The sequence below is a fragment of the Syngnathus scovelli genome, chromosome 2 (assembly GCF_024217435.2).
Source record: "Syngnathus scovelli strain Florida chromosome 2, RoL_Ssco_1.2, whole genome shotgun sequence".
Taxonomy (NCBI): domain Eukaryota; kingdom Metazoa; phylum Chordata; class Actinopteri; order Syngnathiformes; family Syngnathidae; genus Syngnathus; species Syngnathus scovelli.
In genome coordinates this window covers 19,403,656-19,426,741 of record NC_090848.1, presented here as the reverse complement: position 1 = coordinate 19,426,741, position 23,086 = coordinate 19,403,656, and the positions used below count along the sequence as shown (strand labels likewise).

Here is a 23,086-nt window from a genome sequence, read left to right as displayed (position 1 = left end):
GCACTTGCTCCTTTTTTGCTCCTCTTATTTATTTATTTATTTATTTATTTATTTATTTATTGTGTTATTTATTCATTATTTATTCAGCACGCTGTTGTTATACTTGTTTACTTGTTTGTCTGTTGTGAGCCATGTCTTGTCACCGTGGGATAGGGGGGAACGAAATTTCGGTTTCTTTGTGTGTCTTTGGCATGTGGAGAAATTGACAATAAAGCTGACTTTGACTTTGACTTTGAAAAAAAAAATATATCAGCAAGTAGCGACATTAAATTGTATATTTAATTCAGCCATGTGGTGAATGTATGTGCGTGCAATCTATTCCACGTTTGTACGTATGATGATCTATGGCAATTAAATGCATCACTCAAATGTAAGCATAATAAACCCCCAGACTCTTTTAATGATGACAAGCAATATAATATAATATAATATAATATAATATAATATAATATAATATAATATGTGATATGGTATTATATGATATGATATGATATGATATATCAATACGGGCATCTTGGGCGAAATTGATATTTTATTTGCTTGTTCATGAGAAATGTGTGACCTGTAATGAAGACACCTCAGAAATGTTTTTTTTTTTTTTCTTGCGCTTTCTGTCGCTCGTTCCCTCTGCCTTTCTTAAAAGTGATGTGAGACTATAAATGCCATCCAGTGTCAACCGGCCCATCACAAGGAATGTACTGGAGTTGACTCAACAGTCGCATGAGATTAAAGCAGGTGAACCTCAGAATAAAATCACACTTACATTCTCAGGCGAGTAGAGGGCTGGAAAGGTGTGCAGGGAAGGACATTTTTGTCATTGGTGACTTTTTTTATTAAATGTTACCACCAATGAGTAATGATCTTTAGTGTTAATGTTTGCTTCCTGAACAGAAGCTTCCATATACCACATAAAAGTTAAGTTTCGTTTTTTGTTTTCCTTGATTTTTTGTCTTTTTTGCACTATTAGCATTAACAATGTACTACTTTTTTGTCTCCCCAAAAAGATTAAACGAATCAACAGTTGCCTTGCGACATTACGTTTGGACGATACTGACCAAGTACAAGGGAGTATTCATAAACCAACAAATAAATAATAATGCTGTGTGAACAACCGGAACATAGATACAACTTTGGAAAGGAGAACATAGTAGGCTGGTATGAGATAAAAAAAACAAATAATTCTTTGTGGAAATATAAATACTACTAAACTTTGATGTGAATAAGGTTGTAATTTCAAGGAAAACTGCAAACTTAAGTAAATGAAGTCACAATGTTTTTTTTAGATAAAGGTAGTAGTTTCTTATGAGTCTGAAAATATAATCTCTTCAGTCAACAAAATTGCAAATTTTGAGAGAAAAAATATCTGATCAAGCAAATTAAAACACTCCTGTGGATCAAGCTCGAAGCTCGAGTTGCAGGCTGTAGGACTTTTTGTTTCTAAGAAAATATTCTACTGGTTTTTGACCCATAAACCCAAACTATACTAGATTACCCCATTTCATTGGTACTTTGTTTGGTTCTCACATCTGTGTTCATTTAAGGACAAGTACTACAAGCCCGGGGATTTGTTCAGAAGAGGCTGTGACAGACGAGGCAGTGTTATTGCCACAACTTTGGCTCCAACTGCTTTGCGTGAGTAGCCTACATCATTCACTTCACGTTATATGAATTGATTCTACTTCGTTATATAAGTAGTCTTATTCATGGCGGCTGGTTCTCGGTGAGCTTCCTCTGTGACATGGCCACAACTCACCTCCTGGCCCAGAAACCTTTTTCCATTTAAAATACTCACTGCCACAACAGAGAATTTTGTACAAAAAACAATGTACACTTATATGATAATCACGATCAACATTTTGGGAGGTTGTTTTAAAAACATATAAAATCATATTAACGTTTGTTAACTGGTGATGAAATTGGATGGATGGATGGATGGATGGATGGATGGATGGATGGATGGATGGATGGATGGATGGATGGATGGATGGATGGATGGATGGATGGATGGATGGATGGATGGATGGATGGATGGATGGATGGATGGATGGATGGATGGATGGATGGATGGATGGATGGATTAGATCAAATCAGATTATTGGTGTGGGTCGAGTTTGCAATGGCGAAGAATTGTGCTAAATCTGACATTGGCCTAACGTCACCATCACGAATCTGCCATCAAGTCTGTGAGAGCTTGTGGAAGTGCTGGTCTTTCCAGCCAGTTACATCAGGAGTTCAGCCAAGGGTGAAGGAGGCACTGTGCTGCAGTGGCCCTCCTCTTTGGGTAATAATCCAACATGTCAAGTAAGAAGTCAGAAAAGGTGGTGGCCTCGTCCAAGAGGAAGTGGTATTTCTCCACCAGAACGTCATACAAACTCCAGATCCTCAGTGGTCCAACACGTCGCAAGTCGCCTAGGTAATGACAAACATTGACACTAATGATACTGTCTTATTGCTATTCTTCCATCTATTTTGATTGCACACATTTAATTGTAAAAGACACAAGGTGGTGCGTCATGGTAGTTCAGTAGTTCCTTCAAAAATTAGCGGCCCATCGACCAAAAGGTAACAAGCCTCCTCATTGAAATATTTGCAAATTAGAAGCCAAGTAGTGTCAATAACTTTGATTGTGTAATGCAGTATATGCATTGTGATTGACTGGCGACCAATCCAGGGTGTAGTGTTGGGTGCCTTAGTAGTCAACTGAGACAGGCTCCAGTGACCCATGAGCCTGAATTGGAAACTGCACTGAAATGAAACTGTACAGAAAAGGGACAATATGCATGGAAATTCCAATCAACCATTTACCTTGCACACAATCACATGTAACCTCAAATGCATGTTTTTGAAAAGCAGGTGCTGGAGATACTGGAGTACTTCAGGAAGATTATGCAAATTACCACTCACCATTGCGCTGCCCTACCTGAGAAATGATGTCATAAAATCCTTAAACGAAAATGACTTCAAATAAAAGTTCACAATTACAATGCAAGATTAAATGTCACAGAATCAAATGCACTTGATCTTACCTCTGTGGTTGAAGTAGTCTGCAGAGTATTTCCCAGACATAGCGACGGCTGGTGGGATTTTACCGAGCAGCTCCATGATCTGGGCTATGTGATCTGAGCATATACAAATTGCGTTATATGGCCGGTGCTCCCCATAATCTCATTTAATCTCATAGCACTAATTAACTGTAATGGACACCTACCTTCCTCCAGAGAGAAGGAGGTGCCTGCTTTGGGTTCAAACAGAGTGTCTCCTGTGAGTAACTCAAAGGCCTAAGAAAATGAAGAGAGAGATTGCATCAGAAATAGTGTGAATCTAGTGAGCATTCATTCAAAATAACCTGCAGCGCTCTTCCTCAACAGAAAGAATGAGGCATCCACCATGATTGGTGGACCAAACCTAAACTACAAAAGCACTATTTATTACCTTATATTTTAACCACTAGTGTAACTGCTAACTTCATAACAAAAAGGAGTGTACACAAGGAATACAAATAATAAGGTAAAAAAATAAATAAAGATTTAACATCTGATTTGGAAATTTCACTTAGTGACAAAAAAATTGGTTCCTCACTATGCAGGCGACGCTCCAGATGTCTGCTGGTGGGCCATAGTCAGAGCCCAGTAAGACCTCCAGTGAGCGATACTGACGAGTCTGGATCTCTTCGCAGAAATGTTTGTACTGCTCAAAGAAACAAAGGTTAAAAAAAAAAAAATCATGAACAGATTATGTACTGGGAAGTCAGAAATCATATGAAACCGCTTAAGTCTTAAATTATGTTTACCGATATCCATTTAGATTCACCAGAGCGTTAAATTTACAATAGTAGCAGGGACCCTCGAGCAAAAATAATGTATCAAATTGTTTCTTACTTCTACTTTAATTAAAAACCGCATTACATGGGTAAGCTTATTAATATCGCAGCACCACACTGTATGCTAATGAAGCTCTGGTAAACTCACACTAAAGAGGCTCTTCTGTCATCATAGTGGGAGTTTTCGACTGATCCACTCACCACTTCACATTTCATTCTTTTGTTAAAGTCCACCTTCTTTCTACTCTGAATCCATGGATACTCGTTTTTTTCCCAATCATCATCAATTTTTCTTGATTCGGCGCAGGATATTTATGTATGGTACAGATACTCTACATTTTCACATCTCTTTTTTCCCTTCCCCTTTCTAGACAATTTCTTTAGAGATTTAAATGAAATTAAATTAAATTCAAGTGAATCAAAGCAATAGAAGTGACTGACCACCCAGCAAGAACTGCCTAGGTCAGCAATCTTCACTGTGGCATCATGAAACACACAGGGAATCAGGTCCTGTTTTCCTAGAAGAAAATGACAGGGAAAATAAGGATTGATTTAATCTAAATATATTAAATAATAGAATTCAAATACAGAACACTGAACACTACTCAAACTCATATTCAGACAACTTTATCCCATTTGCGGTAAGTTATTTTTAGCTTCCCAGTTTACATTCATACTCCCAGTCAGTCCATGAATGAATGGATAAATGAATGAATAGTATATATCAACGACAAACACATTGAAGCAAGCAAGAAAATAAACAAACAGTGCCTGTGGTGTCAGCCTCATTTCCCTTTAGTCCACTGGACACAGTGCTGTTAAATACTGGTCCAGTCTGGGGCTGCTCTTTTGGACACAGCAGGATGTTCTCTGGCTTGATGTCTGTGTGGATGATTTTACACTGAGTGTGAAGGTAATCCAAACCTTGCAGAACCTAAAGGCAACATAAAATAAGATTATTATTATTTACTATGGGGGCGGCTCGGTGGCGCACTGGGTAGCACGTCCGCCTCACAGTTAGGAGGGTGCGGGTTCGATTCCACCTCCGGCCCTCCCTGTGTGGAGTTTGCATGTTCTCCCCGGGCCCGCGTGGGTTTTCTCCGGGCACTCCGGTTTCCTCCCACATTCCAAAAACATGCTTGGTAGGCCGATTGAAGACTCCAAATTGTCCCTAGGTGTGAGTGTGAGTGCGATTGGTTGTCTGTCTCTGTGTGCCCTGCGATTGGCTGGCAACCAGTTCAGAGTGTCCCCCGCCTACTGCCCGATGACGGCTGGGATAGGCTCCAGCACGCCCGCGACCCCCGTGGGGACTAAGCGGTTCAGAAAATGGATGGATGGATTATTTACTATAATAATAATAATAGTAAATGTATATCTATCTATCTATCTATCTATCTATCTATCTATCTATCTATCTATCTATCTATCTATCTATCTATCTATCTATCTATCTATCTATCTATCTATCTATCTATCTATCTATCTATCTATCTATAATATATATATATATATATATATATATATATATATATATATATATATATATATATATATATAGTAATCCCTCGTTTATCGCGGATAATTGGTTCCAAGACCACCCGCGATATGTGAAAATCCGCAAAGTAGTGTCACCCTTTTTTTTTTTAACATACATACATTGTTTGTGTATCAATAGGAAAAAATTATCAAATAAGACGAAAACCTTTTATTAAAATGTACCTGGGTGACTATCTGTTTGACAAATGGCTGCAACAGTCGGGTGTTCCCAGAGCGCATCTGCAAGCTTCTCAGGTCTGGTCCGAGCGCCTCCATTACAAGACACGTGTCCAACAGCTCTTATTAAGGTCAACTCAATGACCAGAAGTGCAGTGAAACCTCTGATATGAAACAACTATCATCAAAATCTGTTCTACAAAGTAAAATGCACCTTTACCAGCATTTTATTCATAATAGGAAGCAGTTTCAACTGGAAATAGAAACAATCTCTTATTAGGTGAAACTCAAAATATATTTTTTTAACTAACCTTCTAACATTCTTAACTGTTATACTTGGTTTTATAAGTATAGTGTTCTACTGTTGATTGACAATGATGTGCCTCCCATATCTCATCTCACCTCATTTCTAATTGATAGGAAGAAACGGCACAGGACAGAAATAATGAACCAGGCAGTTCTACCAGTGTGTGGTAGGAGTGGCCTTTCAGTGCCAAGTAACGTGATTGCAAATGAGTGCACTTTCAACAGAATAAAAAAGAATCAAGGGTCGTGTTTAACAATTTCAACAAATGGATCAAGCTGGTATGAGTGAGGATACGAACGCCATTGTCTCCAGCCAGCTTGAACTCATCCAGCAGACGGACAATCCTTTGACTGTGTGGATGTTGGCTTGTGGGACCAGCGGTCTACAAAGAAGACAATGTGGCAAGGAATAAGAGAGTGGGAGTAATCAAATTACACAATTAAGAGGCAATGGAAAAGTTGTAGGAAAACAGTTGGACTGACACATCGTAGAAGAGTAAGTTCATCCTGTCCTGCTTGAGCGAAAGCAGCTCCGCTCTTCAGAACTTTCACTGCAACATGCCAACCCAAACTGAAAACAGCACAAAAGAGGACTGTCATCACTAGTAGCAGTAGTTTTTATAAGAGATATGCTTAAATTAAACGCTCCATGGTTTTTAGAGATAACGTACGTAGCCATGCAGTGCTTGTAAGCACAAAAGGTAAGATGTAAATGTAGTGCAAACATTTTTGTACATCTTGAAATCTAAATTTAAATCATGTAGACTTTAACTGCAGTTAATACTCAAGATTTATGAGCCCTATCCTCTTTTTTTCCTTAAACTTTAGTTAAAGGAAGTCTGTTTAATTGCTGATGGTAGTATGATATCGTACTGTCCAACGAGTACAGTACGAGTAGTCAGTAACTGTTCTTAAGAAATCCTGTAAAAAATATTTACCTGATCCTCTTAATGCACTTTCCCCCCCCCCCCCCTTTTTTTTTTTACACATTATTAAATGATTTAGGGCGGCTCGGTGGTGCACTGGGTAGCACGTCCGCCTCACAGTTAGGAGGGTGCGGGTTCGATTCCACCTCCGGCCCTCCCTGTGCGGAGTTTGCATGTTCTCCCCGAGCCCGCGTGGGTTTTCTCCGGGCACTCCGGTTTCCTCCCACATCCCAAAAACATGCTTGGTAGGCCGATTGATCACTCCAAATTGTCCCTAGGTGTGAGTGCGAGTGCGAATGGTTGTTTGTCTCTGTGTGCCCTGCGATTGGCTGGCAACCGGTTCAGGGTGTCCCCCGCCTACTGCCCGATGACGGCTGGGATAGGCTCCAGCACGCCCGCGACCCCCGTGGGGACTAAGCGGTTCAGAAAATGGATGGATGGATTAAATGATTTATGCGGGACATGGTGCATGAACAAGAGCGGATCATTTCATATCTATGCGTGATTTATAAATTGCTCAAAATGAAGTAATGCATATTATTGTAGTTATATGAAGTAATCATTTAAACATTATATATCGTATCATATCATATTAAACTAATCAGTACAAGTTTGGATCTACCTGAGGTCCACGCAGAGCCACACTGTGGCAAAGTATCCCCAGCCAAGCTTGGAGAGCACCTTGTATCTTCTGTTGAACGTGTCGCCTATCAGTACATGGTGATAGCCACCTGAGGAAATAAGACAGGGAAAACTGATATTCCTCATGGAACATTATCTTCAAGCTATTTCTGGTATTGCATCTCATGTCTTTCCATACTGTATATAATACTGTATTATGTAATGTCATCCATCAATTTTCTATTTAGCTTGTCCTCATTTATAGGTCAGGGTTGAGCTGGAGCTTAGCCCCAGCGGATTTTGAGTGAGAGGCCGGCCATATTAATAAACAATCAATCATAGTGTAAAGATCCTGACAACAGCTATTATGGTATTAGAGACGGACACTAATACTACATCAAACAGAAACTGGAGTTTTGTCAAAGATCAGACCAGCACAACGATATACTTGGGAATAAATTTTTTTTGGACAACAGTGGCTTCCTCTGTGGTGTCCTCCAATTACACACATTATTATATTAGCTTATGTGTATAATGGTGGAAGTTAATAAATGTCCTCATACCATAACAGTATTCTCTTGGGTTCTCAGCGTCCTTGAGCTCCAGCTGCTTGAGGGATCCCAGGGCCTCGGAACTAAGAGATAACCTAGATTTACTCCTGAGACATACATGCACATGCACACACAAACACACACACACGCACACACACACACACACGCACACACACGCACGCACACACACACACACACACACACACAAGAATGTGAAGACAACAACTCCGTACATACATAGCATACCTCCATCAAGGCCAAACAACTCTGTTTTAGAGCTGCAACTTTACAGATACCTATTGCCTGCAATTTCTTTTTTTTTTTTATTAAGATGCCTGTGTTATTCACTTAGAACTTAAGGAAAATGAGGCCAAATGTCTCCCTTACAACTCAGCTATCCGAAGCAGCCTGGATCAGAGTTAGTTATCAGACAACACTCTATGGACACTTTTTTTCCCTTTTTTCTGATCTTGCTGATTGACAGAGCTACAAATGCAAACACATCACACCCTACATTGCTGATTGTGCTGATGTGTCACCTATTTAGGACTGGGCTCACATTGCTACTTGTAACAAAGTTCAAACAGACTTGCATCTCTAAAAGCAGACTATTTACAGCTCAGATGTTAATGAATTGGTAGCACCTTGTAGCCAAAAACTGCCTGCTGTAACTTTGGCTACAAGAGAATAATCAGCCAGAAAAAGCACACCCAAAACTGGATTTAGACAGCACCTCATGTTGATCAAAAATAAAAAATCCAGGTCTTCCTCGCGGGTCTGAAACTCGTCTAAAATAATAATGGCATTCTTTCTCTGTGAAGTTCTGAATTTCATAAAATTCCACTACTATTACTACAACCGCAGTATACTGTTTGCTGCAGAAGGTTCACTTTTTAAATCAGTCTCAACAAAACACTTGCAACTCACGCGTGATGTTGAAGAGGGGCGGTGTAGCGCGAACGGCAACTCCTCTCCATCCTGTCCGACCTGCATAAACAACAGCAGTTCAAGAAGTGAAAAAGATGAACAGTCATCAACTCCACTGAGCCATATACGGAAAGTGAGACACTTTCTGGTCCTGGTCCCAAATTTATTATTGGGATACATTCAGTGTTGTATTTCTCTGTTACTGTCTATCTGTTGCTTATTTTCAAAGTCCAGCCTGACTGAAAAGAATTCAAGGAGTTACAGCTGTTGCTTTTTTTGCTTGTGTATCGCTAGCATGACCGGGAGGTCATATGGGTCACACGCAGAAACCTGGCACGAGAACGGGATCCCCTTCGTCCAACACGCCAATTATAGTATAGCAGTTCGTGTTATGTAAATGTATCTGGAGACACAAAATCCACCTCCCGTATCTGATGGACTTTTGTGATTGGATTAATTTGTCATTCACTAATAAATCACTTACTAAGTTTAAATGTACTTCAGCACATACGCCTTACAGTTCCGAAATTGTCACAGTTCTCCCAATGCCTGTATAAGTTTTCTTCCACTACTCCAGTTTAGTGACTCTAAATCAGGGAACATTTTTACATAGATTACTTTTTTTCCAAGACCTCTCTTTCATTTCTTCTGGTTTTCATAGGAAATTGAAGTGTGAATGGTCTATCTAATTGGCTGGCGACCAGTGAATATCAGTATCAGCCTCTTGTATAAATAGTCTGCTGGGATAGGCTCCAGTACAACTCAGTTTGGGCTTGCATTAAAGAGACTTCTCAGAACATGTGTGTGTGCGTGCGTGTGTGTGTGTGCATATGCTTGCAAGCAATGTTTCCAATCTCATTTTCCATTGCCTCTAGTCTTACATTCCAAAACACAAGCAGATTAATGCTCATGTAGATCGCAGTGCTACCTAGTGGTTTTCAACCTAGCTTTTAAGACTGTGGTAATCACCAACACAGCATCCTAACCTTATAGCGCCGTGGTCAGTGCATTAGAGTCCCAGCCGACCACACAGTGGTCGCATCGGTTCAAAGCGCAGGTGGTGTTGCTTGGAGTTAAAAATGTCTCTAGATGAACTAGTAATTTCAGCCTTGTTTTCTGATTATTTTTAGCAGATCTTGGAATGCCCTCATTTAGATCGAAAGCTCCGGGAGCCTGATGATGTCACTGGCAGAAAGATTGTTTCCTTGGATGGTTGGGGTTATTTTCTTGTGATATTTGACAGAAGAGTTTTGTACTGAATTGTCTCCAATTCTTTTGCTGGCATCCCACCAACACGTGGAAGCATCTAAATTTTGGTAACAAAAAATTGGCATTCCACCTGCCATTAATTTTTCCCTAACAAATTGATATTAAAAATGAATGCAAGTTTAATTTTTCTGATCCAAAAATATATAAAATGAGTTTATTGGCAAAAAAAAAAAAAAAACTATTGATATCAGTCTGTATCTGTACTGGGTAATTTATTCTTTACTTGAGTCGCTACATTTAAAATCAGTATAAACATTCCGCCCAAAAAATTATGTATTATTCTGCTCACAAAACAACTGTTAATCTGATGGATTATAATAATTCAAACAATTGTTAGAACCGGGAACACTTTATTGCAGCACATTCAGTCATTGTTAGGTCAGGATTACTTGGGTAGAGTGTGCAACTACAGAAAAAAAAGTCACAACAATTAACAGCAACTTTGCATTCGCACTCAAGCTACAAGCGACACTAACGTGTATGTACATGAACAGAACTTGAAATATTATTCCGTACCACATAAAGTGAAAATTGCTGAGTTTTTGTTTAAATCACAGCAAGACCTCACATCTTAAACAAATGTCTAAAATATATCTCTTTTTTGTTTTGAAAATAAAAATAAAATACAATTAACTTGGAAGGGCACCTCAGTAACAAAATTCAATCACATTTACCAACATAAGCTATTCAATAAATAAAAATAAATTAAAAACTTAAAAGCAACATAGTTCATAGAGGAACAAAGGTACCTTCAGTAAGCTAACATAAGATGTAAAATGAGCTGTTCTGTGGGGACAGGTTTTATACACATTTTTCTTAGTCCACTTTAGTTTATAGAAAAAAACCTGGATGAATGTTGCAAAGAACTTGATGATATGAGAAATGACCAAAATAATCATGAACAAAACTGAGTAGATCAAAGCTTCAGTAACGGCTCAGTGAGTCTTTACTTTGGAACAGAGGTGTTAAATGCTAATGTAAGGATGCTCACAGCAACACCAAAAAGCTGTCTCTGCCATGTCTGTCAATCAAGTCACAAATGTTTGAATGACACAATGAAAAAAACGGCAATGACATTTGCTTGAATTCCTTATGTTAGTAAAAAAAGAAGCTGCCTTCCTTAACAACAAAACAATCAAAAAATTATCTTGTTCATAGGCACCGATAATGGGAATTCTTTAGAGACTTTTTAAGAATGCATGTATCTTGTTATTACTGATTTCCGAGAAGGGGAGGCCCAAATACAGATAACATGTTGGACGGAAAAACTTGGAGTGAAAACTTACTTATGATAAAACCTTTAAAAGTGATTTTGTTAACTCATTTGGTGTTTCTGTGACACAAATGTGACAATAACTAGAGCACAGTATAGCCAATAAGAACTGGTGGTAATTGGGTCCACAATGGATTAAGTAAGACTTGAAAGAATAACTGAAGGAAACTAGAAGCACATTTGTCTAGGACAATTTCCATCAAAGGTTAATGTGTTTTTGTTAAGACAATTATAACAGCTGGACTAGGCATTCAAGTCAAGTACTCTCACACCTTTTTGCCCTTTTCTTCATCTACTGTGTCATCTGAGGACTAAAGCATGTACTTTGTACATTTTTAGGAATGTTCTGTGTGGTTTCTCATTAAAAGCCACCAAGGGAAGAAAACATCCTTCCTTACCGTTTCCCTTTCTCAAATGCTCCACTTTTTGTTTGTGTAAAAAATTGTTCCGCTTTTCAAGAGGCGGGATAATTTCCCTTCAAAGTCTTTGTGGGTAAAGGGGAAAACGTATCTGGCTGTTTGGTCATAGATCTGTGACTTTGTTCTCGACGGCGGCAGCAATCTGTTGCAATCTGTAACCAAGCTGCATCTTCTGGGCTGTGCAGTCCTCCTCAAGGGCTGAGATAATCTAATCGCATTGGGAAAAAATATGTCAAATTCAAAATAAATATATCGTATTGTCAAGAGAATTGCATTACGGTATTGAGAAGAAAATTCATTATTACATTTAATGCATTGCTGATACTTTTATGATGTTAAATTCTTATTATTGTCCTTCCCAACCCAAGGTTAACAGGGTCTCACCCCCACTTTGTCACCTTAATGTGTGACACACACACACAGCTTTAGTATGACTCAAATAACTTTGGCTGTTTCACATAGCCTTTGATATTTATCCATCTATTTTCTTCTTCAGGCAACTGCTCTGATGCGCTGTGCTGTAGTCTGAGTTAAAGCAGGTGGTTGACTCGCTTAAATTCTCGTAACTCGCTGAAGTCGTGACGGATTGACAAACAAATTGGGTTATTACAAACCTTATTAACCTGGGTATGGTTCAGGCAAAATATTAAATTGCTTTTAAATATCATTTTTGAAAAAAGGGTCATATATGTCATTGCATATCAAATTCATTGATTTTAATTATTCTTTAGTATGCAGTAAAATAACCACATCTCATGTGAATGTACCATCTACCGTCTACATTGAATTGTCACATTGGATGATTTTGTGACACTCACTTGGTCGTAATACTTGTTGATGTACTTGTACAGCTCATGCAAAGCCACCAGGAAGTTGACCTCACCGGCATAGTTCTGCGTTAGATGGGTGAAAACAGAGATGAACCAACGGGGGTGAAAGAGCCGCATTGGTTTGCATTCATAATTCATTTTAAACTCAACATCCCTTTCAAAAGGATACCACTATGAATGATTCACAGGTTCTAACTCAGGACAACATTTTCCAACATGGGAAGACATGGAAGGTAACATACACGGGAGAGCTCTGCCAGAGCTGAGTTCATCTCCTGGTCACTTGCTGAGATAGTCTGGCGGATGTCGGCGTAGTACCTGGAGAAAGCAAAAGGGTAGAATATAAAAATAAGAAAGTCTTTTATTCACGAAGAAAGACAATTTCAGCCAGTTGAGTGCTGAAATAATCATTTCATCAATTGTACCTTCTATAAAGACTATCAATCGTGACTGATAGTGGGAAGGATATGATGATGCTTTTTTTTAATGATTAAAATAATTTTGACAATCATGAGGAAGGTGATGAAAGTTCATATCAAGGTTATTTTTACAGTGCCTTAAATGTGTGTTTCGAAAACAAAGAGAATGTCACTGTTCTCGACAGAAGCCACCCTTGCTAAAATAACAACTTAACAGGGCAAATAAACTAGACATATTTGTTACATCAAAAAAACTCTTGTCTAATGAAGCTTCAACCCATCACCAGTGTAATATGCAGCAGACAGCAGTGAGTACGGCGTGTCTGCTTTGAGCGCATCCAAGCATGGAAGCCTCGCAGGCCTCGTCTACCTACTGTCTGGCCCTGACAGATTGTCCCAGGCCTCCCTCTCCTCCATTGCGGAGTGCCCCGGGTCAATGGGCTGACTGCCTGCCCAACATTTCCTACCTCTCAACCATCTGTTTGTAGCGTGGGATGTCTCTGGCATAGAGCAACTTGTTGATGGGGGAGTCCTGTGAAAGGAAGACAAATTGTGTCCTCATTCTCAAATAAGCATTCAGGTAGGTAATACATGTCTCCTTCCGGGGCTGGGTTTCAGACCTTTCAAATAATACTAAGAATAATAATCAAAGGACTTTACTCTTACATACAACACTAAACATTCAATGACTTATCAACTTATGAGTTTTGTGCTGAGGTAATGTCATATTAGAGCAGCACATTCACAGATTTTTGTTCTAGGTATGCCTGGTGGCTCTCATCAGGTATACCTAAATATGTGGCCAGTGAATAAGCAGTAATTGCAGTGACATAGTACGAGTGTAGTGGTTTTAGAAAGCGCTCTGCAGCAGTTGTATATTACCGAACTATGATGAGCTCACCCGTCCTAGTTTGTGGTCAGCAATTGTGCAGGAGTCCATAAAAGTCTGAGCGATGACAAACAGCACAGCGTCCACGTGGTCTGAGGTTTGCACGTTGAAGATGAACTGCGGATTTTTTAGGATGTTGATCCAAAATCGCAGCGGTAAGCTGTTTGGTGAGACAATCACATGCATCAGCTGTATTGAAAGAACTAAGGAAGAGAGCAATAAACAAACCAGTTCTGTAAAGTGTAACCAGTAAGAAAATACTTTTAGGTTTCATTTAGTAATTCAACATTATTACACACCTCTCAACTTTTTTGTTTTTTTATTACGTATATGTATTGTCAAACTGGCCATTACCTGTTGGTTTTCCAGATATGGATAGTTTCCGGGTCGGTGATGTTGTGCTGCAGGGCCTGTTCATCCAACAAGTCAAAAAAGTATTTGACAGCCAAAGGGACGGGACGACTGGTGCTGAGAATTGCTGTGAATAAATCATCCACAAACTTCTGCAGTGTGCCCTGACAAAGAGTCAAGTAAGACAAATCGATGAGAGAAGAAAAAAAGAATATACATCCAAATACTTCAGTCAGCAAGCTAACCATTACTAAATTCTCAATATTTAACTCTTGAGCGCTTTGCATTTGTGAAGGTTCACTCAGTTACCTTCATGGAGAGGAGTCGCGTGAGGTAAATTTCAGGGATGGCCTTGGCTCGCTCACCGCCCTTCTCCCTCATGCTGCCCCTTCTGTGTTTGGGCAGCTCCGATTCCTCGCTGGCTTTTACCAAATGCCACAGTTTAACGCCGCCGTCTTCACCATCATCCAGCATAGGAGTCTCTGACGGGAGCCGAAACAAAAGAAAAAAAAACAAAAGAAAAAAAAAAAAAGAAAAAAAAGAAAAAAAATTGAATTAAAAAAAATAAATAAAAAGAAAGTAGTAGTATTCCAACATTTAACACAGATAAAATGTGCGTAAGCAAATTGCATTCAACTACTGTACAGTGATTTACAAGATATAATTGCAAATATATAAAACCTTATGAAAGTTTACTCATGTGTCAAAAGTCACAAGGTATCCAAAAATTATAGGTGGATAGGTAACTACTATTGCCAATCTAATCATGTGACAATGTCATAATTCAGAAGTGTTTAACATGAATTATTCATACAGTCAAACAGCGACCTCTTGTGCTTACTATTCATCCTATTATCTTAGGCAGCTGCATCCTTTGTGGATGGATATTTGTATACAATTGTTTCCGTGTGGTAACAGACTCACTCTCTCCAGGCATGTAATCTTGGCTGTCATGGAGGTGGTTTTTAGTGCTTCTGGGGATGAGGGCAACAGTAGCTCCATCAGGGACCTGCACCATTGCAGGGGGAAACCCCCCCACACCATTTTCAGTATATAGCATATATAAGAAAAGGTAAAAACAGCATCATCATGTTTATTTATAGCTCTATTTCTTGTAGTATTGTCCATATGTATTCAGTAGGCTTATGTTAGGCTGATGTGCATTTACAACATGTACGTGTGGCTGAGACTGACCTTATAGTGTTGTAAAGTATTGAGGCGCTTCCACAAGCCCTGCACAACCGAAGTGAGATCCTCATCTGACAGGATTAGGTGACCTGCCACACCAGCGCGCCACTCTGGATGGAAAATAGTAATCATATTATATAAAGCTGTTCATATGAGAACTTGTGTAAATGAAAGCAATTTGCACTTTCCATAGGGGCAGGAACCTCAAGTGTTTTTGTGTAGTGTATACTATTTTGCTAACAATGCACACAAAACTTACCAAGGTGTAAGGAGTCAGCATGTGGTCTCCGGGAGATAGATGTCCCCTTCCAAGTTTGGTCCAAAAGTTTCTCCTTGACTTGGGAGATGGTGTCACAGTCCAAGACCTTGGCGGGCAACGTGGGAGTTGACGCTCCTCCACTGGCAGCAGCCGCTGGCATGACAACATTTAGCGTCTGCATTGACAGAATGGAATTTTGAGCCTTTCTGAGGAAGGGAAGAGAAATCCCTACCTTGTCATGTTAAAGTAAGGTATTTCAAGAGTTGATAATTTGGTGAATTAATTGCAACACTAGATGAGTCAACATAAAAGTAAGTATCAAGTATCAAAACAGACCCATAGTCACATGCGGATTGAGCCTCAATTTGTAACAATTCTTACGATTAGAATAAATATTACAAAAAGGAAGAGTGCACACTAATTATACTGTAAGTATGTGCTCTGACCAAGGTGCGGTACTCGACATCCTCTCGCAACAGCCGGTTGTCATTCAAAGTGTACTTGGCTTTTCCTGTCACAGCATCCACGGGTCCCTTGTCCACTTGGTGCTTTATTGCCCGGAACAGCATGTAGAACGACTCCCCTGCTGATTCCTGTCCAGGAATCAATATGGAGGGTCAACAATGTCAAAATGCAACCGAATTAATTCAAGACTCATTCACTGATTGTACTGAATGGAATGTATTTCCAACTTCAAGAGAGCCATGACTAACCATCCAGTAATCATGAGAAGCAATAATTTCCAGCTGTATTCCATGTACTCAAAAGAAGAAGCAAACAAATGTCCTATGTGAAGCTTTAACACGCTGTTATCCTGCTACATACCCGCAAAAAGTTGAACAAGCAAATGGACATCCAGTTTGTCAAGAGCTTCTCAACCACAGATTCAGTTCTAGGAGAAAAAATACATGCAGGGTGATGAAAAAAAATCTAATTACTAGTTACAGGATTTGTAATTAATTAATTAATCAATCACATTTTAATCTCATATCTGATAAAGGTCCCAAATAAAGAATTTGAATTCTAGGACATCTCAAAATTGTAGTGCATGACTAATTAGTTGAATCCACATTTCTATTGCTGGAGTGTGCTTCCTAAAAATGAAATTCTAATTAAAAAAGGTCAAGCACACCAGCAAACCAATCAGGCCAGGTCATTATTCAAAAATGCAATACAAAAAATCTTAAATAAAACACATATAGAGCTGACTCAATACAGAAATTCAAAATCCAGGAATCTCCTGCATTAGTTGCACATCTCCTTCACACAACCTGTTGGAACAAACTGCTGCCTTCTTAAAAAAATCTTTGAATTTTTGACTCTGGTTAATCCAATTTATGCATTAGATTGATCGCCTGAATAATTTTTAAATATACAATAATAAACATTCATAAATGCTGAAGAGACATCTGACCTCCTAAGCATGAGCTTGGGGTTTTTCGCCACATACTGTTCCACCAGATCATTAAGTAGAGTCTTCAGGATGTCTGTGAAGTACTCCAGTTTACCATGGAGGGCCACAGTCAACAGTGAGGCCACATAGGCCCGGTCCCTTGGAGAAAAGGTCTGCTGGGCTTCCAGTGTGTGAATAAACTGCAAGGGACGTAGTGAATGTCTGCATTAACTACACAATATAACAAGTGTTGGTGGTTGTTGCTCTATATGTAACAAAGTAACCCAAAATACAAATGCAGGACTGAGGCTGACCTTGGTGAGAAATAGTTTACTGTTGAGCAGATTAGACAGTTGAACTAGCCCTTGTTCAACAGTTTGCCTCCGGCTCTCCGGGACATCCAAATCTTGTCTCAGTGGTGACTCCTGGTGGCCTGGGAAGAAAATGCGCTCTGCATAGGCCTTGTATTCCAGGAAGGGAATCCCCGATCCCACCAAATCACTGGACATGTCCATCATCTCGGTCATTAAGTCTGATGGGAGTAAGAAAAAGTAAATTAAAAAATGGGAGCTTTTGAAACAATACCAGAATGTCAACCTTCGTACCTGTGAACTCCTTCTTGCAGCGGTCTCGCACACTGGTCTCCAGATTCTCCAACTGGATCTGGACTTTTTTATAGTCCCTCATGGCCTGTTTGCTCTTCTTCCTGGCAATCAACAAATAAAATAATGATGACGCAAAGTCCGGGCTACATGAAAAAAAAAAAGAATTCAAGGTGGGCAACCTACCGAATAGCATGGATATTGATATTTACCTGTAAATGAGGACGATTATGAGCACAATAAGAACCACTATTGAGGCTCCCACCCCTACTCCCACTTGGGCCTCCAAGGGAAATATGGACATGGCATGGCTGTCATACTGAACCTTACCCAAGGAGAAATTCATGTTCCCCATTTTGACCTAGAAAACAAAATTACAGAAAAACTGTTAAGTCTCATGGCCCATTCATACAGGGCAAGTTGTCTACTGTGTAAAGCACTGAGCAAAATGATGACGATTGCACAATACTGCTTGATGCGTATACTCCAAGATTCATAATAAATCTGTGGTGGAAGTCTGGACAGATGGAGTTGAGTTACTCGTTTACTTACAGTGAACTCAGGCAGACTGTCCATAACCTCCATTTTCTGGCTGCTGCGTACTGATGGCTGCTTGGCTGGTGGTTCACAGTACAAATGGTTATGGGTCAGGGTTTTCACTGAACATACGCCGTCCCCGATCCGAGCTTGGACCTCATGTTTTTGGATGGCCAGGTCCAGATTCTCTCCCTAAGGTGAAATGATTGCGGAAAATGTAAACTCACACAAGATCTCAGAGTTTGATGGCAATGATAGGTTTCCACTGAAAAGATGTTAGCTCTATGTCAAATAGAACACAATTAAACACAAAACAATAAATGAATCATGAATGTTCTAGACTCTATCCCATCTGAATTCAGTTGAGACACAGTGTACACCTTGAACTAATTTGCAAAACATTCAGACACTCACATTTACACTTGTGGACAATTTAGAATCCTCAGTGAACCTAACATGCATACTTTAGAAAGTGGGAGAAGAGAAAGACCCACAGCATGCGGAAAACACGGAATAGTCACACTGGAGGCAGAGATCCAAACTAACCACCGCTAACCACTACCTCAGCTAATTCACAGTCTGTAAATTGTGTCATCATTCCACACCTCAACAGAGATGATGCTGCCAGGTTTGTGGTGGTACGGTTTGTCAGGGTCATTGCGATTCAGCATGTACAGCTTTGGGTTGGGCTCATAGCTGAATGCTTCACTGCCCACAGTGTTGAAGTCAAAATGAAGACTGTCCAGCAGGAAATGAACTTTGACCCTAGCTCTCCTGGCTTCCGGTCCTACAGCCGGCGTCGGGCACAAGATGAGGGAGGAACTGTTCACTGCACAGTGGGATTCGTACTGCAGTATGGATTGGACAGAATAAAGAAACAATATACAATAAATATTTATTTGTAGAAAAGGGAAGGATTTTTAACACATACCTGCTTCACATGGCAAAGTGCACCCTGAGAGCAGTCCGCCTCTGGGATGATCCTCCGCCGTCGCTTGAGTGGCGTCTTTTTATCTCGTCCTTCTTTCAACCGAACTGTGCTACGCCTCCTCCTGGGAGGAAGAGAATCAGGCGGGCTGAGGGTGACCCGAATTTTGGGGTCTTGAACCACATCAAGATTTTGACCGGACACTCTGATGATTCTGCCTCCACTGCAAGGAAAAAGGAAATGCTTGAAAGATGAACTTAAATATATCATCATTAAATTGACATTTAAACTTGAAAAAATGCTTCAATGGTCAATGCTTCATCTCAATAAAAGTTGAGAAAATCATGAAATCTTTGCATGGAGCTTCATTGTATTATATTCCTTGGATATGAAAAAACTATTCAAAATGTGATGACAATTAATAAAATTATCAATTTAGTTTTAATACAACAGTGTAGATCTGTTCAAATCCTGTCTCTGTGCACTACTTAATGTAAAACAACAACAACAACATTCTAAATGTCTTTTGTTTGAAGTGTGAAGCACCTGAGAAAACTTTTGGACGGTGCGGCCCAGGAAATGTTAGGGTTAGGCGTGTAGTGATAAACAACACCCTGTAGATGGCGTTCAGCGCCTCCAAATCGCACTATGATGCCATGTTCGCCTGTCCTGTTACTGCCTCTTGTCAGACAGCAGATCTGATCTTCCTCGATGCTTATCCTAAACAAAGACAGCTTGCGATTGAACAGCCGGTCAAACAAAAAGCTTTACACATCAAAAATAAAGAATGCATGAATAATGACAGTGTGGCACTTACACCATACATGGTATTCCTCCGATGAGGACGCTGACATCATTTGGGTGGCCCGTCTTAAGGCTGCGACCTTTGATAGTGACAGAAGAGCCCCCTGCTTTTGGCCCTCTCTGGGGGGAGAGACCGCTTAGTATGGGATCCTGGCAATGAGTAATAAAAATACAGCATGAGAAGAAAGCACAAAGAAAATAAAACTGCATGTTTCAATAATCCACTAATTTACAGCCATGTGGGTGATTTACTGTCAAGATAAACGAGACAGCGGGAAACACCGGAGGGTTGTTTCGCAGCCTACAGCCATAAATTTGCTCATCACTTTGTGCTAATTAATTAGAGGCTGGCATCCTTTTCCTGTTAATGCAACTAAGAAGATGAGCTGCTTGATTGAAAAGCAGATTACTCACGAGATATAATTCTAAGTGTCACCTTGTCAAAAAAAATTAAAAAAATAAAGAAATAAAACAGACGTAGCAACACAATAATATTCTTAAAATAATAATTTCAAGCATATTTTCACAAACTTGTATTTACCTGAAAGCTGAAGGTCTGGCCAGACACACCAAGTCCTCCTCCCCTTACTTTGACAGAGGCCTGTCCCCTCTTCTCTCCCTTGCTGCTTGTGGTCTCACACACTATCCTGCACAACACAGGGGTAAGAAGCAAACGTGCATATCCGAGTTCATCTTTTGGCATACGTTACTCACCTTGAGGAGATCTCATATCTGCTGTGGATGACACTGCAGGGAACCTCAGCAAGTGTGACAGAGTTGAGGATGTCTTCAGCCCTCTGGCCAAGATTGGAGCCTGAAATAGTCACCAAGGTTCCCCCCTCGACAGGGCCAGACACAGGATCCAACTGAAACATAAGACAAAAGACGCATCGACAGCTTTTCTCATTTACACATGATCACATTAACCACAACACACACCAGCCTCCTCTTAATAATATAATAGCTCAGATGTGTCAAGATGGGTATCCAGAAGAGAGGCAACCAGGCTCATCTCTGGTGGAAACAATTCAGTAGCAAATACATGTTTGCACGCATTAGTCAAAGTCAAAGTCAAAGTCAGCTTTATTGTCAATTTCTCCACATGCCAAAGACACACAAATTAATTAAAATTAATATTATATACCGTATTTGCCGGTGTATTGGTCGACCTTTTTCGATCCAAAATCTACCGAAAAAAATCGACCTCGACTTATACACCGAGTCATAAAATTTAACTTCGTATTCATCGCTTCAAATGTGATGGTAACCAAGGCCGTTTCTCATGCATCTCATTGTGCGTTGCACTTAGAAAATTTGAACCGGGCGGTGTGCGCGAGTGCGCGGCCCGCTGGAAGTCGAATGAGGCGCCGCGATCTCCTGCACGGTGCTTATAAAGTGCCGATCCGCTCGGCTTGGAGCTATTTCCGGCCTCCCGTCGGTGCCGGGCGGCGTGCGCGAGCTCGCCGGCCGCGATCTCCTCCGCGGTGCTTATAAACAGCCGATCCGCTCGGCGGGGGCTATTTTCGGCCACTTGGCGCGTGCGCACGGCCTCCCGGATGTGCCGGGCGGGTGCGCGAGCTCGCCGGCCGCTGGAAGTCCAATGAGGCGCCGCGATCTCCTACGCGGTGCTTATAAACAGCCGATCCGCTCGGCGGGGGCTATTTTCGGCCACTTGGCGCGTGTGCACGGCCACCCGGATGTGCCGGGCGGGTGCGCGAGCTCGCCGGCCGCTGGAAGTCCAATGAGGCGCCGCGATCTCCTCCGCGGTGCTTATAAACAGCCGATCCGCTCGGCGGGGGCTATTTTCGGCCACTTGGCGCGTGGGCACGGCCTCCCGGATGTGCCGGGCGGGTGCGCGAGCTCGCCGGCCGCTGGAAGTCCAATGAGGCGCCGCAATCTCCTCCGCGGTGCTTATAAACAGCCGATCCGCTCGGCGGGGGCTATTTTCGGCCACTTGGCTCGTGCGCACGGCCTCCCGGATGTGCCGGGCGGGTGCGTGAGCTCGCCGGCCGCTGGAAGTCCAATGAGGCGCCGCGATCTCCTCCGCGGTGCTTATAAAGTGCCGATCCGCTCGGCTTGGAGCTATTTCCGGCCTCCCGTTGGTGCCGGGCGGCGTGCGCGAGCTCGCCGGCCGCGATCTCCTCCGCGGTGCTTATAAACAGCCGCATGCGCACGGCCTCCCGGAATTTGAACACATTTCGTCAATAAATTTCGCATATTGAATTTTGAAGTTTAATATAATGCAACAATTGAGCTCGACTTATACAAAGGATATATCATAAAATCGTAAATTTCCGTCGAATTTTAGGGGGTCGACTTATACACCGAGTCGACCTGTACACCGGCAAATACGGTATGCGATAAACGCCTTGAAAACAGTTGTTGACGTTTGTATTCTTTTTCAAAGAGGATAAAACAAGCCTTACAAAATGAATGACAGGGGCAGGACAAGTGTGTTTGACATCATCAGTGCAGGACTCATGGTAGACGCAGTGGGAGGTGGAAGAACTCCCACACCAGACGCAGCCGTACTTTGGATCGGCCGTACGACATCGACTACAGTCGGTTCTCCCCACGGAACAGTTGTACAGAGTCACTGAAGCAAGGGAGAGAAAGGGAGGTCAGTGAGGGGAAAAAAATAATTGTTATATTTGGAACATTCTGTGTGGAAGGTTGCCAAGGTGTTTGATAACTTGTGCCACATGAGAAATTAGCCCCCACCGAAAAGGTCATCAGCACTGTCAATGAGAAAGTTATCTTTCCTTCTGACGTTGATCATGGCTGGGTATTCCTCCATCGAAGCAGAATAAGCAAACTGAAAAATAAGCAATAAAACAATGCAGCATGTTTTGAGTTATACAGGCTAATATGCAAATTCAGGAACAAGGCATTAATGTGATCGGTCTGTCTGGGAGGGTGTAAAGGTGTAAAATGTATGCAAACACAACAGTATATTGAAAGTAGTTTCATGATAATTTCTTTTTTATTATTATTATTTTATTTTGGTTTTGCTGTTTAGATTAGATTTAGATACATTGAAACATATCCATTAGAAGTTTAG

General features: G+C 40.9%; 2 protein-coding genes across 4 annotated transcripts in view; both read right to left on the bottom strand.

Moving 5' to 3' along the window:
* Positions 1-1,063: 1,063 nt before the first annotated feature.
* si:ch211-220i18.4 (SRSF protein kinase 3) lies at positions 1,064-9,114 on the bottom strand. 2 transcript variants are annotated; one of them, XM_049754032.2, is made up of 12 exons: positions 8,865-9,114; positions 7,950-8,044; positions 7,388-7,496; positions 6,323-6,410; positions 6,135-6,222; positions 5,540-5,646; positions 4,592-4,754; positions 4,262-4,338; positions 3,580-3,687; positions 3,209-3,278; positions 3,027-3,119; positions 1,064-2,409 (listed from the first exon to the last, which is right to left on the bottom strand). In XM_049754032.2, exons 1-12 carry the CDS (start codon positions 8,969-8,971, stop codon positions 2,225-2,227), a joined length of 1,290 nt encoding a protein of 429 aa, XP_049609989.1. In that variant the 5' UTR covers positions 8,972-9,114; the 3' UTR covers positions 1,064-2,224. The 2 variants fall into 2 exon arrangements, with proteins under 2 accessions (XP_049609989.1, XP_049609988.1); XM_049754031.2 differs by lacking the exon at positions 8,865-9,114 and having other exon boundaries at positions 7,950-8,389.
* Positions 9,115-10,463: 1,349 nt separating this feature from the next.
* plxnb1a (plexin b1a) overlaps positions 10,464-23,086 on the bottom strand; it is a 40,104-nt gene continuing 27,481 nt past the window's right edge. For both annotated transcript variants that reach the window (XM_049753970.2, XM_049753971.2), the window contains 25 exons: positions 22,747-22,840; positions 22,452-22,621; positions 20,740-20,891; positions 20,567-20,672; positions 20,039-20,175; positions 19,768-19,941; positions 19,225-19,444; positions 18,899-19,141; positions 18,309-18,485; positions 17,969-18,117; positions 17,760-17,860; positions 17,469-17,686; positions 17,176-17,354; positions 16,587-16,653; positions 16,208-16,354; positions 15,762-15,936; positions 15,509-15,612; positions 15,239-15,323; positions 14,624-14,796; positions 14,318-14,478; positions 13,976-14,123; positions 13,542-13,606; positions 12,898-12,973; positions 12,644-12,718; positions 10,464-12,033 (listed from right to left, as the gene is read on the bottom strand). In XM_049753970.2, the coding sequence (XP_049609927.1) occupies positions 11,929-12,033; positions 12,644-12,718; positions 12,898-12,973; positions 13,542-13,606; positions 13,976-14,123; positions 14,318-14,478; positions 14,624-14,796; positions 15,239-15,323; positions 15,509-15,612; positions 15,762-15,936; positions 16,208-16,354; positions 16,587-16,653; positions 17,176-17,354; positions 17,469-17,686; positions 17,760-17,860; positions 17,969-18,117; positions 18,309-18,485; positions 18,899-19,141; positions 19,225-19,444; positions 19,768-19,941; positions 20,039-20,175; positions 20,567-20,672; positions 20,740-20,891; positions 22,452-22,621; positions 22,747-22,840 (3,501 nt within the window). In that variant the 3' untranslated portion in view covers positions 10,464-11,928. The remainder of the gene's footprint in view (positions 12,034-12,643; positions 12,719-12,897; positions 12,974-13,541; positions 13,607-13,975; positions 14,124-14,317; positions 14,479-14,623; positions 14,797-15,238; positions 15,324-15,508; positions 15,613-15,761; positions 15,937-16,207; positions 16,355-16,586; positions 16,654-17,175; positions 17,355-17,468; positions 17,687-17,759; positions 17,861-17,968; positions 18,118-18,308; positions 18,486-18,898; positions 19,142-19,224; positions 19,445-19,767; positions 19,942-20,038; positions 20,176-20,566; positions 20,673-20,739; positions 20,892-22,451; positions 22,622-22,746; positions 22,841-23,086) is intronic.

Coding starts and splice junctions, on each gene's coding strand:
- si:ch211-220i18.4 (XM_049754031.2), bottom strand. CDS start 8,181: ATGCTATGTATGTACGGAGTTGTTGTCTTCACATTCTTGTGTGTGTGT. Junction 6,223..6,322: donor AACTTACTCTTCTACGATGT/GTCAGTCCAACT, acceptor TCTTCTTTGTAG/ACCGCTGGTCCCACAAGCCA. Junction 3,688..4,261: donor TAGGCAGTTCTTGCTGGGTG/GTCAGTCACTTC, acceptor TTCTTTGAGCAG/TACAAACATTTCTGCGAAGA.